The following is a 16,230-nucleotide window of genomic DNA, read 5'->3' as shown; positions in this document are numbered from 1 at the left end:
TTATCACTACATGAGAACTTAAGGTTATAAGGACATGTATGTGGACAGTGATGTCTCATTAAAGTATTCTGATCCTAACAACAACTGACATTGCTGATTTAGGAGTTTTACAGTAATTTGTGAAAATGCCACTTATTTATTCAAATTTCAAATGTAAGATGCATAAGCACGATATACTCTGAACCTTCCTCTCTCTATGAATTGACCTTCCTCCTTTTAGTCAGTCCCCTTAAAGTGTTGTTATTGTTGTTGTTGTTGTTGTTTTAAATTAGGGAAAGTATACCCCTAGAAGCTATCCACGGAGAATGTCATGTCTGGAAAAAAGCTATGAAATCAACTAGTCCAACTGTTCATTTTATAGATACAGCTACTACCAAAGAATTTAAGAGACTTATTGTCTGTGAACCTCTGTGACTTAGACATAATACTCTGTTAAGGGAAGGAAGTTGGTTATTATTTATAGAGTGAACCTGAAGACATAACAACACACACACACACACACACACACACCCATTTCTTTATCCCAATTGTATCGCTCTGCTACAACTACCATAACAAGATGTCATGGGCTGCATGGCTTAAACAATAGAAATGTATGTTCTCACAGTTCCGCAGCCTAGAAGTCCAAGATCAAGGTGATATCAAGGTTGGTTTCTGGCGAGGACCCTCTTCCTGGCTTGGAGATATGGGCCACCTTCTTTTTTTTTTTATTTTTTTATTTTTTTAGATTTTTTTATTGTTATGTTAATCCCCATACATTACATCATTAGTTTTAGATATAGTGTTCCATGATTCATTGTTTGTGCATAACACCCAGTGCTCCATGCAGAACATGTATGGGCCACCTTCTTACTGTGTCCTCACATGGCCTTTCCCCCGCCTGCATGCACAGAGAGATCTTATGTCTTCCTCCTCTTACAAGAATACCAGTCATATTGGACTAGGACCCTTATGACCTAGTTTAGCCTTCATTACCTCCCAAAAGACATTATCACCAAATACAGTCACAATGCAAGCTGGGGTTTCAACCTATCCATTTTTGCCGGGGGGACACAATTCCATCCATAGCACAATGCTTCCTAATAATACTATTCCTGCATGTCTATGCTCATTATTATTTAGTGCACTAATTCCAGCTTTTTATGTAAGTGGTGTCATATATAAAGTGATGTCGTAAGTACAAGAAGAATCTATCCAGGAAAAGAATTGTTCTACTACAAAGTGGGAGAGAAGCTCTCCAGCATCACATAAAGTTGCAGGTTTGTGTCTGCACACTCTAATTTTCTCAAAACAGATAAATCCTTCATTACTACAAAAGAAATTATTTTGGTTAAAAGTGCATGGATTTATGGTTACTTAGAATAACACAAGCTTTTCTCCTTCTTTTCCAGATTATTATGGAAATGTTGTGGTAAAAATGGAAAATAACATAATGTTTTATTTCAAGATCAATATTAGAGCTGCAATAAAACTACATTTATGGACAAATAGCACAATGAAGTCATTAATTTTATTGAGTTCATCTGCTCAAATATATCTCATATACGTTTTTGAAAATGGCACAGTACAGCCACGGGAATATCCTTTAAAACTGGAATCACAAAGTGTACATTTCACTACAAAAGAAAAATGCCCCTACATGGCATTTCATAATAATATTTTAAGTGTTTTTTACTTTTTGGACAAGGGACAGAACCTGTCCATTTGGGCTCAAATAGTCTATCCAGAAAATGTTGGTCTGTATATTGTTGTGGAATCATACGGCCCAAATATACTACAAGAGAAAGAACAGGTTCACTATGAAATCGCCCTAGGATACTGCACTAAAACCACGGTAAGTTAATATTTTAAAATTTATTCATTTGATTGTAATAAATGTAAAATTAAAATATTTACATTTTTTTATCCTATCACAAAAAATATAGTATCTAACATCATTGGTGACATTCAATGAAATTTTCTGATAACAAACATTTATCCTTAATTTTATGTCATCTTGACTCTTGTTGCAGTAATTTCTGTTAGCTGATTGTGGTAAAAAATGTTTAATTTGAAAAGAAATTGAAACTTTCTTCATCTGTTATAAATATATATATATATACATATATTTATAAACATTTAAAACAGATTTTCCTTCTGGGTTTAGCTTAGAAAATGTTGAGAAATATACAAGTTTTTAATAAATAGTAATATGATAAGCCATTAGCTCCTGAGCCACAATTTTCACTTTCAATATCCAAGGCAAATATCTTTGCCGCCTAAAAGCACTTTCCTGCAGAACTCTTTGATGTCAATTGTATTATTTGCTTCCTTTTTTTTTTAAACACATGGCTTTGTGTAGACTTCTCTCTGCTATCTTTTATACTATATAACACCACCCCAAAACCTGACAGCTTCAAACAGCACCCAGTTTTGTCAACAATTTGGGTTGTGAGCAGCTGGGCGATAGTGCTGGTTTCATCTGTCTGGGTTCATTCATGAGGTGGTCATCTGGTAGCTTGTCTGGGACAAGGTGATCTAAGATGGCCTCAACCACACGTCAAGTGGGTGGTGCACGCACTGGCTTGTGTGAATAAAGGGCCTCAGCTGAGCACTTGTCTCTGATCCATGTGGCCTCTATCATCCAGGCCAGAGCTGGCTTTCTCCCAAGAGAGTCTCCGGGCAGTATTCCAACACAGTACGAGCAGATCCCAGAAGGCCTCTTGAGGCCTATGTTTGGCCACATTCTATTTGTCAAAGCAATTCACGAGGACAGCCTAGGTTAACAGGATGGAGAAATAGAGTCTACCTCTTGACGGAAAAATAGCAAACTTACCCTATAAAGGGGGGTGCCTACAGGCATGGGAGGGATTACTGCAGCTAACTTTGCAGACAATCCAGCACAATTAGGTACAAATGTACTGTATATATTATTTTGTAGACTACTTTCCAATGAACATTATAGCATAACCATTTTACATCTACTACAATTCCTTCCCAAACACTGTATATTCCATTTCCCACCTTCTCTTTCTGGGCTCAGATTTCTTTAGCATATACAGTAGTGGGCATCTTAACAGATGCAATGGAATGAAATGTTCAGTTAATTCCAAAATCAGTTAAAACAGAGAATCATAAAAAATGAAACTGATATGAATGAAACATTGTACTTTAACTTAAATAAATGGATGTACCTTCATTAGTCAACCTTTTAAAATAGGCCCACAGACTTTTCTTTGAAATAAGTCAACTTACTGGAGCATCTCCTCTCCTTTCTTGCATAACCTTATTCATAATGCATTATCTCTGAGTTCCCACTTCTGTTTCTTTAAAGGGGGGGGCGCCTGGGTGGCTCAGCTGGTTAAGCCTCTGATCTTGGGGTCCTGGGATCAAGCCCTATGTCGGGCTCCCTGCTCAGCGGGGAATCTGCTTCCCCCTCTCCCCCTGCCTCTCCTCCCATTCTCGCTCATGTTCTCTTTCTCTCTCAAATAAATAAAATCTTTTAAAAATAGAGGAGGGAAAAAAATTAATGACGCTGGCAAAGCCATCAAAATTCTAGATTTTTTCATTTTTTCTAACTTCTTACTGTTATCTTGCTCATACCTAATTCAGCAATTTCTTCAGGGACTTGTTTTATTAAAACTTTCCAGAGCAATCCATTTTGTTCTCAGGGAAACAATAACTCTACTTTCCTTTTACACTCAATTTCATCAGTCCATAATATTTAATTCCACAACTACCATAATACCACAATCTGGCATATACAGGTTTAGAAACACAGAGAGCTGATTTGGATTTGCATACAGACATACGGATAAATCTTAAAACAGTGTCGAGTGGAAAATAGTGTCAAGTAAGGAACTGAGATCCATCACAGAGTAACGTTTACAAAAATTGCAAACACCTACACATAAATCACAAGGAACAAAAAGAAAAGCGTTACTCATTTTACATGGATACCAAGATCCCAAGGACAGATATCAGATCAAATATATCATATGTCATCAAATATGATGACATCATGCTTGTTTGATATATGTTATGGGGGCCTGCACATAGGGGGAAGAGGGGAAGGGAATGGGGGAAGAAGATACAGGGAAAAAGTAAAACATAATAAATTAAATAAAATAAGTCTGGATTGATCATGTTTCAAGAAACAAGGTGTATGTGTAACTCACTTTTCTGAAACTGAGGTACCCCCTTCCTTCCAGAACAAAAACAGTAAAGATTTACACTCTCCTTCAGGAAAGTTTTCTTTGATTATCTAGCTGCAATATCTGCATAAGCTCTCATAAGTTTTCTTTCCAAGAATGGGCTGCATAACGTACATTTGCCTATTTGCAATTCAGAACTTCAAAATATAGTTACCAATCAAAATATACAAATGACCAAGGACAAAGAAACATTAAAATTTGCATGTTTTGATAAAATACCGTCTCTGTTATTTATCAGCTGATAACATTAAGCAAGTTTTTTAAAATTTGATTCCATAAAAATCTTACTTTATTAAGATTGCTTTTTACATCTAATTTTTTATTAAGTTATTTTAATTACAGTACAGTTAACATATAGTGTTGTGTTAGTTTCAGGGGTACCAATATAGTGATTCAACAATTCTATACATCACCCAGTGCTCAATATGACAAGTGCACTCCTTAATCCCCACCACCTGTTTCTCCCAGCCCCCAACCTCCTCCTCTTTGGTAACTATCAGTGTGTTCTCTAGAGTTAAGAGTCTGTTTTTTGGTTTGTCTCTTTCTCTTTTTTTTCACTTTGCTCATTTGTTTTATTTCTTAAATTCCACACATGAGTGAAATCATATAATATTTGTCTTTCTCTGACTCATTTCATTTAGCATTATACTTTCTAGTTCCAAAAATGTCATTGCACATGGCAAGATTTCATTCTTTTTAATAGCTGGATAATATTCCATATATATGGTATATATTCCATATATACACCATTTTGTAAATAATGCTGCTATGAACATAGGGGTGCATGTATCACACCTGTCAGAATGGCCAGAATCAAAAACACAAGCAACAATAGGTGTTGGTGAGGATGTAGAGAAAGGGAACCCTCTTGCAATATTGGTAGAAATGCAAACTGGTGCAGCCACTGTAGAAAACCAGTATGGACTTTCCTCAAAAAGTTAAAAATGGAAATACCCTATGATCTAGTAATTACACTACTAATTACACCCAAAAAACACAAAAACACTAATTCAAAGGAATTAGCAAGTTTTTTAATCTTTCTATGCCTTAGTACTTTCCATCTAAGTAATGATAAAAACAATATATTATATGTAATATAATATCTAATTAATATATAATTATGTTCACGTTAATATAATATATTGTTTTATATATTACTATATTTTATATAATAATATAATAATTATTGTCATAATATTTAATTCATAAGCTTATTAGGATTAAATGAGTTTATATACATAAAGGACTTAGCGGTGCCTCTGGCATATAGCAAACAGTATGTTTACGTGTTACTACTACAACTATACTCACCACTGTCGTCAATCCTAGGGCACATTTTTTAACATCTATGAAATCAGGATGAGTCTTACATCCTGTGGCATCTTAGATTTGATGAATTACAGTAGTAATATGATAACCTTGCTTATTTTGTGCAGATTGAGTCAATGCAACTTCACAGACTAATCATTGCATGTACTAGCTAGTACGGTTGCCAAGTATCCTAGCTAATTACTCAATTTTGAAAAAAAAAAACCTGAATATAACACCTATATACAAAAGTGGATAACTTTAAATTTGAAAAGTTTTTAGTGCTACTAGCTGGTTTCATAGTGATATTTACACCAAAAGTTAGTTTTGAAATTTTAAAAATGATTTGAACATCTTAATTGACATAGTCCTTTTTTTTTAAAACTGAGGTATATTTTTTATAATTGACATATAACAATATATTTGTTTCAGGCATGCAACATAATGATTTGACGTTTGCATATGTTGCGAGATGATCACCACAATAAGCCTACTTAACATCCATCACTACACATAGTTACAAATATTTTTTCTTGTGATGAGAATTTTTAATGTCTATCCTCTTAGCAACTTTCAAATACACAAAATAGTCTTATTAATTGTAGTCACCATGCAGTACATTACATTACCATGACTTACTTGTTTTATAAGTGGGAGTTTGTACCTTTTGACTACCTTCCTCCATTTTGCACACCAACCACCCCCACCTCTGGCAAGGATAAAATTGGTCTCTGTATCTTTGAGTTGGGGGGTGAGGTTTCTGTTGGTGGGGGGAATGTTTAGATTCCACATATTAGTGAGATCATACAGTATTTATCTTTCTGTGTCTGGCTCATTTCACTTAGCATAATGCCTTCAAGATTCTCCCATGTTGTTGCAAATAGGCAGGATTTCCTTATTCTTTTTTTTTTTTTAAGATTTATTTATTTTGAGAGAGAGAGAGCAAGATTTCCTTCTTCTTTACGACTGAATAATATTCCATTCTGTGTATGCAGGAGAGAGAGAGACCAACATAGGTGGCTTTCATGTCTTGGCTACTGTAAATAATGTTGCAATGGACATGGGGGTGCAGATATCTTTTCAAGTTAATGTTTTTATTACCTTTGGGTATATTCCCAGAAGTGGAATTACTGGGTCATATGGTAGTTCTATCTTTCAGCTTTTCTCCATTGAGTATGGATATTAGCTGTGGGCTTAACACACATGGCCTTTATTATGTTAAAGAATGCTCCCTCTATACCCACTTTGTTGAGAGTTTTTATTATAAATGGATGTTGCATTTTGTCAAATGCTTTTTCTGTATCTACTGAGATGATCATATGATTTTTCATTTTGTTGATGTGATATATCACATTGAGTGATTTGCAAATGTTGCACCATCCTTGCATCCTTGGAATAAATCCTACCTGATTGTGTTTTTTCTTCTTTTAATGTATTGTTGAATTCAGTTTCCTAAATTTTGTTGAGAATTTTTGCATCTATATTCATCAAGGATCATGGCCTTTAATTTTATTTTCTTTGTGGCATCCTTGCTGGGTTTTAGTATCAGGCTAATGCTGGCATCATCAAATGAGTTTGGAAGTGTTCCCTTTTATTTTTTGGAAGAGTTTGAGGATTGGTATTAATTGTTTTTTAAGTGTTTGGTAAAATTCACCAGTGAAGCCATCTGGTCCTGCACTCCAGCTTTGTCCTTCTTAGATTATTTGGCTATTCTGGTTCTTTTGTGGTTTAGTTTTGTTCATAACAGTCTATTTTAGGTTGATAATAACATATTGTTCACAGTCTAAAGTTCTACATTCTTACTCTCCTCCCATGTTTTATGTTTTGATGTCACAATTTACATCTTTTTATCTTATGGACCTCTCTATATTCATTAATAAATGTGTAGTTATAGTTATTTTTATGACTTTTGTCTTTTAACTTTCATACTAGCTTTATAAGTGATTAATCCACATTTACAGTATTAGATAATTCTTAATTTCACAATTTATTCATCTTTACCAGTTAGACTTATACTTTTATATGTTTTCCTGTTACTAATAGCACCCTTTCATTTCAACTTTAAAAAGTCCCTTTAACATTTCTTGTAAGGTTGGCTTAGTGATGATGAACTCCTTTAGCTTTTGCTTATCTGGAAAACTTATCTCTCTTTCAATTCTGAAGGACAACTTTCCCAGGGATAGAATTCTTGGATGGCATTTTCTTTTAGTATTTTGAATATATTGTGCTGCTCTCTTGTGGCCTGCAATGTTTCTGCCAAAAAATCTGCTTATAGACTTATGGGGATTCCTTTGTACACAAATTGTTGTGTTTTTTTTTTTTCTTAATGCTTTTAAGAGCTTCTTTTTGTCTTTAACTTTTGATATTTTGATTATGTCTTGATGTGGATATCTTTGGATTTGTTATATTTGAAACTCTGGGAGCCCTGGATCTGGATGTCTGTTTCCTTCCCCAGATTAGGGAAGTTTTTGGTCATTCTTCAAATAAGTTTTCTGCCCCTTTTTCTCTCTCTTCTCTTTCTGAGACCCCTATAATGCGAATGTTGGTCTGCTTGATGTTGTCCCATAAGTCCCTTAAGCTCTTCACACTTTTGCATTCTTTTTTCTTTTTGTTACTCTAACTGGGTGAGTTCTACTGCCCCATCTCAAGTTCTCTATTATATTTTTCAGTTCAATTATTGTATTTTTTAACTCTGTGACTCCCATTTGGTACTTTCTTTTATTTTCTGTCTTTGTTGAAATTTTCTCTTGGTTCACCCATTCTTCTCCTGAGCTCCAGGAGCATCATTATGACCATAATTTTAATCTCTTTATCAGGTAAATCACTTACCTCCATTTCAATAAGATGTTTCTTCCTGAGGTTTTATCTTGTTCTTTCATTTAGAGCATATTCTTCTGTTTCTTCATTTTTTTTTTCTTGACTCTCTGTGTTGGTTTCTTTTCTTTTCTTTTTTTTAAGATTTTATTTATTTGTAAGAGAGAGAGAATGCAATCAGGGAGAGTGGCAGGCAGAGGGAGAAGCAGGCTCCCCGCTGAGCAAGAAGCCTGATGCAGGACTCGATCCCAGGACCCTAGGATCATGACCTGGGCTGAAGGCAGATGCTTAACTGACTGAGCCACCCAGGCATCCCTCTGTGTTGGTTTCTATGCAGTAGATAAAATAGTCATCTCTCCCAGTCTTGAAGGAGTAGGCTCATGTAGGAGATGAACCTTATCATTCAAACTTGCTCTCTCAAATCTTTGTAATTGTCCAATCAGCCTACTTTATTCTTGGTGGCTCCCAGTATTTGATGGTGTGCCAAGACCTGTCAGCATCTCAAAGGGGAATATCTCAGTTAGCACCTAGATGCAGGCTGATGAAGCCAGACCCTGATGCAGCAGCTTTCAAAGTATACAAACATACCTCCTTCTCCCTCAATGTTGAGCCCTGGGTTAATAGCCAGGTAAGAGCTGTTCTTCACTTACTACCATCCCATTGAACCCATGAACACAAGCCCTGCCATCCACCAGAGCCATGCTATCAAGGAACATCAAGGAACTGTTTGGGTGGCAGACACAAAAGCTAGGGAGCCAAACATGTATATAATCTCCTTTCTCAGAGATACCAACAACCTGAGGCAGGGCAGAGGGAAGCACAGTGATGGTGTACCTCCTGGCCTCTCTGATCTCTACAGAGGATTGTAGTCAGCCCTTAAATGTGTCAGATTAGAAGCTTACCCCTCAGGCCACAGCCATAAAAATAAGCTAGCAGACCTCTTTCACAGAAAGATATGGGGTGCGTTTCAGTCTACCATCACTGCACTGCACCCTGGGAGGGGTGGGTAATCAGTGAAGAACGGTTTCTCCATTTGTAATAGGCCTGTGGGTCCAAACATAAGCCCCTCTGGTCCCCAATGCCAGGCAATCCAGGGGTGTCCCCTGGCAGCAGCCACAAAAATTAGGGCACCAGATGTGTCCACAAGCTGCTTTTAGGGAAACACCCACGGCCTAGAAAAAAGCAGAGCAAGACTGCAAAGATAGTGCTTCCCCTCTGAGGTCTCTGGAAAGAACTACTATTGGCTCTGCGTAGAGCTTTCATGAGAGCCTGCCCCTCAGGCCACAGCTATGAAGGTAAGCTACTAGGTGTCTTCCACAGAAGAACTGGGTATTTGTGTCTGTTGCCTCTGCTGTGCCTTGGAGTTATAGTCAGCTAGGACTTGCCCCTACATCCATTACATCCAGTATAGTTCTCACGAGCTCAAGCCCCATGGCCACCAGAGCCAGGTGATCTAGCAGCAGCCACAAAACGCAGGGTGCTGGACTGGTGTAGAAGCTCCTTTCTGGGAGATGCAAGAGGCTGGAGTGAAGCAGAGGGAGAGAACAAATATGGCACCACTGGCCTCCCTCTTTGGAGCATTTTGGTAGGTTCCTCCCTACATGTGTTTAATTCAATGCCTGATAAGCATATAAGCCTCTCTCACAGAAAGCCTGGGTACTTCTCAGTCAGCTGCTTTGTATTGGGCCCTAGGGTGGATGAGTCTGCCCATGAGAGCCCTTTCAGAACTGTTTTTCAGTTCAAAATAGTCTTCTGGATCTTGTGGAGGCAAGCCCCATTGGCTTTCAAAGCTAGATGTTTGGGGAGCTTGTCTCTCAGGTAAGGTCTTAAAAGTTGCAGTGCCAAATGGGTTCAACCCTTCACTCCTCACAGGGGAGATCTCAGGATTTTGAGTTACCATGCTGGGGGTGAAGTTTGTGGTGAGGCTATGTTCTAGCCTCTCCTACCTATTTCTATGTGGGTTTTTTTTTTCTCATTCACCTACTGTGTAGGCATTGCTCAGCTAGTTTTGGGGTTTCTTTCAGAGAACATTGTTCTATATGTAGCTATAAATTTGGTGTGTCCATGGGAGGAAGTGATTTCAGGATCCTCCTATGTCACCATCTTGAACCAGAACACTGCCTATTCATTTTCTTAATGGTGCCTTTTAATAAGTAGAATTTTTTTATTTTGATAAAGCTTTTTCATTTATGGCTGTTGCTTTTTGTGTCCTGAGATACCTTTGCCTATCCCTAAGTCATGAAAATGTTCTTCCATGATGTCATCTCAAAGTTTAAGGTTTTAGTATTTATGCCAATAATTTGGTATAGTCAAACTTTAATTTTTGCCTAACTAGTGTGTGTGTGTGTTATTTTTTTTATTTTCTAGTCTCTTCTTATTGATGAGGTTAAACAATTTTCCACATGTTTATTGGCTATTTGGATTCCCACTTCTGTGAAACTCAGGTTTTGTCACTTTTTCTATATAGGGTTGTGTGCCTTTTCTTACTGAATTTTTTTTTGCATCTCAAAGACTGTCTTTTTGAAGTGTTTTATTTGTGTATAATTCGCATGCAATAAATTGCATATATTTAATGTGTTTGATAAAATGTGACGTATGTATACACCCATGAAATTATACCCCACAATCAAGATAATGTCCATGTCCACCCCTCAAAGTTTCTTCATGCTCCTTTGTAAACCATCCCTCCTTCCATTCCCCATCACTAGGCAACCACTGAACCGCTTGCTATCACTATACATTAGTTTGCTTTTCTAGAATTTTATATAAATGGAAACATACTATGTACTCTGTTTTATCTGCCTTCTTTCACTCAGCATAATCATTTAGAATTATTATTTCCTTTTGATGAATCAACTTCTTTATCTCTATGAAATGACCCCTTTTCCTCTAGTGATAATTTTTGCTCTAAAATCTACTTTGTGTGATATTTATAGAGCCACTCCAATGTTCTTTAAAATAATGTTAGCACAACGTTATCTTCTTTTCTTTTAATATTTAATATTCTTTTAATATTAACCATCTGTGTCTTTAAAGTTTTTTTTTAAGTTGGATTTTATTTGTTTATCCAATCTGAACATTTTTGCCTTCTCATTGGGTGCATTCGTGTAATTTTTTATATGGCTGAGCTTAAATCTACCGCTTGACTATTTGTTTTCTATTTGTCCCTCTGGTTTAAAAAAAAAAAATTTTTTTTTTTTTTAACTTCCCACACGGGGCTCGATCTCAGGACCCTGAGATCATAACCTGAGCCGAAACCAACAGTCGGATGCTTAACCGACTGTGCCACCCAAGCGTCCCATTTGTAAAAGTATAAGAATTCCCTGAAGTGGAATAAGAATACATCCTGATCCTAAGATGATCTGTGTTTGCCACTGTCAGGGGCATGTCTAGGGGCACTACTGCCTTGAACTTTTTTAAATCCCCTGAGTCTTCCAGGCAAAAAATGCTGGGATATAAAGCCATACAAGAACCTACCCATTGCCACCAATTGTTAGGACAAACTTTTACTTTTCTTGCTTTTTCTGATCACTTAGTTACTGATGTCACTGAAGGGTTAAGGAGGGCACAAATTTAATCCTGACTTACTCTTACCCTGAGAATATAGTCTTCTGATAACACAGGTTAATGTAGGGAGGATATCCAATTTGATTCTCTATCTTGAATTCCCTCTCTCTTGACTAGGTTGACAAATGCCTTTAGGCTAAAAGTAGACTATGGGTTCTGGTGTTCTGCTTTATTCTCAAGATTCCTAATTTCCCTGTCTTTGGGCTAATAGTTCCCTACTCTCTTGTCAGTTATTTGGTGCTTCTAAGGTGACTCTTAAAAGGCTGCTGTTTGTAGGTTTTGTGATATGTTTGTTTGTTTTGTTTTGTTTTTATTTTATTTACATTCAATTGATTAACTTATAGTATATTATTAGTTTCAGAGGTAGAGTTCAGTGATTCATCAGTTGTATATAACACCCAGTGTTTATATGTTTGTTTTTAAGAGCAAAAGTTTGTCCATAGAACCTACCTGCCGCTCCTAGAAATGAAAATCTCCAAATCATTTCTTAATTATTTATAATGAAATGGTTTTTAAGCAGATGATCACATCCACAAAATATATTTTTTAAATAGTTCCACCAGGTAAATATTTTCAGTGATTATAATCCAAAATAATATACATATATGTTGGTTGAGTTACAGACCCAAGTTTGAGCACCACTTAAGTGACAATTGATAAGCAAAACTTGAAGAATATGCTTACATTTCACAAAATATTAAAATCTTCAGGCCTAATTATGTGCAAGAACATCTTTATAAAGTTATTTTAACAATTACATATGAAGAAAAATATGGTGTACAATAGAACACAAGTGGAAATTTGACAATTAATTCCTTTCCTTGAGCATGAACTAGATTTATTTTTAATATAATGACCTCCACAGCCTTCAACTTTTTCACGAAAGATTATATATTTTGTGTCATACCACTTAGCATCCAACATATGAATAAATAAACCTGTCTCAGAAGTAATATTTTTTGCAAAGGTCATTTTAGAGGCACAATGTCTCTGTTCTAATTACACCAGATTAGCCAGAACCAAATTGATCTCTTTGAAGATATCTAGATAGACGTCTATATCTATCTGTCTATCTATCTATCCATCTATCTATCATTTATCTACATATATAACAAAGAACTACCACCAAAAATGTAATTTAGGGGATATAATGACTACAGTTACCATGCTTTACAAATGTGAGGCTTATAATTTTTTATCTCTAATATCACACATGTTCTGTAAATGGCTTCATCCTGAAAAGATAGAAACCTTCTGGAATGCTGAAAATTGAGATGAAACATGCCCCAGATGGAAGAAAATAGCAAGGAACATATACAAAAAGGCAAATGGATTTTTTTTTTAATTACTCAAAAGCAAGAGAAGAAGGTTCAGGCAAATAATTCCTCATAGTCTCAAAAATTACTGACAACATGATATCTGTAATTATTTTTAAAAACCTCAAAGAAGAAATAAAAAGGTCCAGAGACAAGGTGATTAGGAAATGGGAGAGAGCTGGCTGCACTTCAGGACATAAATGAAAATAAGAATATTGCAATGACAAAAGTAAATGAAGAGGGAGAGAGAAGCAATATAAATAAAAGGACTTCATAAGATACAGTTAGCAGAGAAAATAAGAAAAATGTAACAAGGAAATTTAATGTGTCCATAATTGGAGTTTCTGAAATAGGAAAAGAAAAGAAATTGGAAAAAATGCTAAATATATTATTTTTCTTACCTAAAGAAAGGTTTAAATCTGTCCTGAAAGTATTCATTGTCCCCATTCCCAGTTTTCATGTTTTACACAAACGTTAATTTTCTTTTCCAGACAGTAACATTTTTTCAGAATATAAATTATGAGGCAGTAGATGACTACTTCAAGTTGCAGTAAGTATGACTTTTAAAAGAACCTATTTGATGTGAAATGTGCTATTGAGATGATTGATTTGTAGGTATTCTTTTACTCACATGGCCTCATGTCATTTTAAATATCTAGATTTCAAATTTCTTTAAGTGTCTGATTAGATGTGAAATTATTATTCTGTATAAAAGTGTAAAATACTCCTCGTAATTAAATGAAACATATCTAGAGGTTTCCATTTGTCAATTGAAGATGCAAAAAAAACTGGCTATTTCTTTTCTTTAATTTAAAATCAATTAACAGGGGCGCCTGGGTGGCTCAGTTGGTTAAGCGACTGCCTTCGGCTCAGGTCATGATCCTGGAGTCCCTGGATCGAGTCCCGCATCGGGCTCCCTGCTCGGCAGGGAGCCTGCTTCACCCTCTGACCCTCCCCCCTCTCATGTGCTCTCTCTCTCTCTCATTCTCTCTGTCTTAAATAAATAAATAAAATCTTAAAAAAAATAAAAATAAAAATAAAATCAATTAACATATAGTGTATTAGTGTCAGAGGTAGAGTTTAGTGATTCATCAGTTGCATATGACACCCAGTGCTCATTCCATCAAGTGAAAAATGGGCTATTTCTTAATTCAGTAATTTTCAAGCATGTGTTATCATTCATTCCCATCCCAAAATCTTTGCATACTATCCTTGGGTAGACTAGAACTCTAATATGAGAAGGCCTTTAACTATGAGTAGAATCAGAGAAAACATCATCTTTGACTCTTGGAATAGGTAGCACCTGAGCACGTCATTTCTGGAGGAAATAACTGACCTGGAATTGTGTCTTGAGGCATTCTGTGGCCATCATTATGTCCTGACTCGATAGATTTTTCTGGAAAAATAGCATTGTTTTTCTAGGAAAAAGTCCATTTTCCTTAGTCTGCTGCTCCTCCAAGTGAGTTTGAACACCCACTCTATGCTAAGCACTTTGTAGGTGTTCAAAATACATGGTGAAAAAGTAAGATGAAGTTCTGCCATCATGGGACATATCTCTAGTGAGAGAAGACAAAGAACAAGTAATCAAATAAATGAACAAGATAATTTCAAGTAGTTATAAGTGCAGTTAAGAAAATAAAACAGGAGGTCGCCTGAGTAGCTCAGTTGGTTGAGCATCCAACTCTTGATCTCAGCTCAGGTCATGATCTCAGGGTCATAGGATCGAGCCCCATGTTGGGCTCCACACTCAGCAGGGAGTCTGCTTGAGATTCTGTCTCTCTCTCTGTCCTCCCCTGGCTCTCTTTCTCTCTTTAAAATAAATAAATCTTTAAAAAAAAAAAGAAAAGGAAAGGAAAATACAACAGAATGAAGTGGTAGAGAGCGACCAGGAAGGGGAGAGAGAAAAGACTGCTCTGGAGACTGTAGTCAAGGGAGGCTCAATTCACGCCTCACCCCCTCACTCACCCACCAACTTTTCTCTGGATGCTTCTAATGTTGTGGGTTCCTTGGCGGTATTTTTGGTTTTGTGGATATTTACTCAGAATTCTATTGCTGTCGAATACATATCAAATTGTCCAGGATACTTCAGGTCAGTCCAAGACTTGAGAAAAAAATGCCAAAAGCTTTGAAGTCAGCTGTAGTAGGGGAAAAGAAAAACCTTCTTACAAGAAACATTGTATAGAAAATTGTAGATGCGATATTTACTCGAGTGTCCTTCATAGATCTAGACTATATTACTGTATTTGTCAAATTAAAGATTCCATCACACTGGAAAACAAACCATAATTGGCATAATTATAAGGTGCTTCCTGGTTTTAAGGGTGTTAAATGAGAAAAAATATGTATCTTAGAATTGATGAAATATGGTACAGTGATTTAAAAATATAAAATGTGCTATTTGTATCCTCACTTATTACATTTTATACCTAATATATGACAAATAAATAAATATTAAAATGCGACGAATATTGGAAGAAAAAGAACATTTGTTTGTGGTTAGTTTCTTTTTCCCCAGTTTTTTCAAAAAGTAAAAACCTTAGTGGGGGCGGAGTATCAATAAAACTTTCAAAAGTTTTTCTGCGATTTTTGACCCCTCCCATTTTGTCTGAGCACAAAATGATTCTTATGCACTTCAGAACCTAGAAATTTGATCTCACTTTTGCTTCCAGTCAGACCATATAGTATTGCAGCATAACGTGGCTCAGAAAACTAATCTCATAACTTACGCTTTAGGGTTCCAAAAGTGTCTTCAATAGGAGGAAAAGATCCGTAGAGGCTAGAGAAAGAACAGAGCATCTGTGGCCTTCTAAGATCATTAGAAAGCAGGACCTGATGTTAGAGATGTTAAGGGACTGAGGGTGTTAATGAAACGGGGCGGGGGTGGGCGGTGGAAATGATAGATGCTCATTTCTGTTTCCCATTGGGCCGACCCTACACTAGCCCGCCGTGAGGTGAGGGTGACTTCAGGGAGTGACCACAGGGCACGGCTGCCTTAGCAGAAGCAGCGAACAGTCACCCCCACCACCCCCTCC

General features: G+C 36.4%; 1 protein-coding gene across 1 annotated transcript in view; it reads left to right on the top strand.

Annotated features, from left to right (window-relative positions):
• CATSPERE (catsper channel auxiliary subunit epsilon) overlaps nt 1-16,230 on the top strand; it is a 205,728-nt gene that overhangs the window by 154,382 nt on the left and 35,116 nt on the right. Inside the window, exons 12-13 of the mRNA XM_078076866.1 lie at nt 1,392-1,834; nt 13,690-13,748. Of these exons, the coding sequence (XP_077932992.1) occupies nt 1,392-1,834; nt 13,690-13,748 (502 nt within the window). The remainder of the gene's footprint in view (nt 1-1,391; nt 1,835-13,689; nt 13,749-16,230) is intronic.

Source organism: Halichoerus grypus, chromosome 7 (genome assembly GCF_964656455.1).
Source record: "Halichoerus grypus chromosome 7, mHalGry1.hap1.1, whole genome shotgun sequence".
Lineage (NCBI taxonomy): Eukaryota > Metazoa > Chordata > Mammalia > Carnivora > Phocidae > Halichoerus > Halichoerus grypus.
Note: the sequence above shows the minus strand (reverse complement) of the source record. Positions and strands in the feature narration are given on the sequence as shown.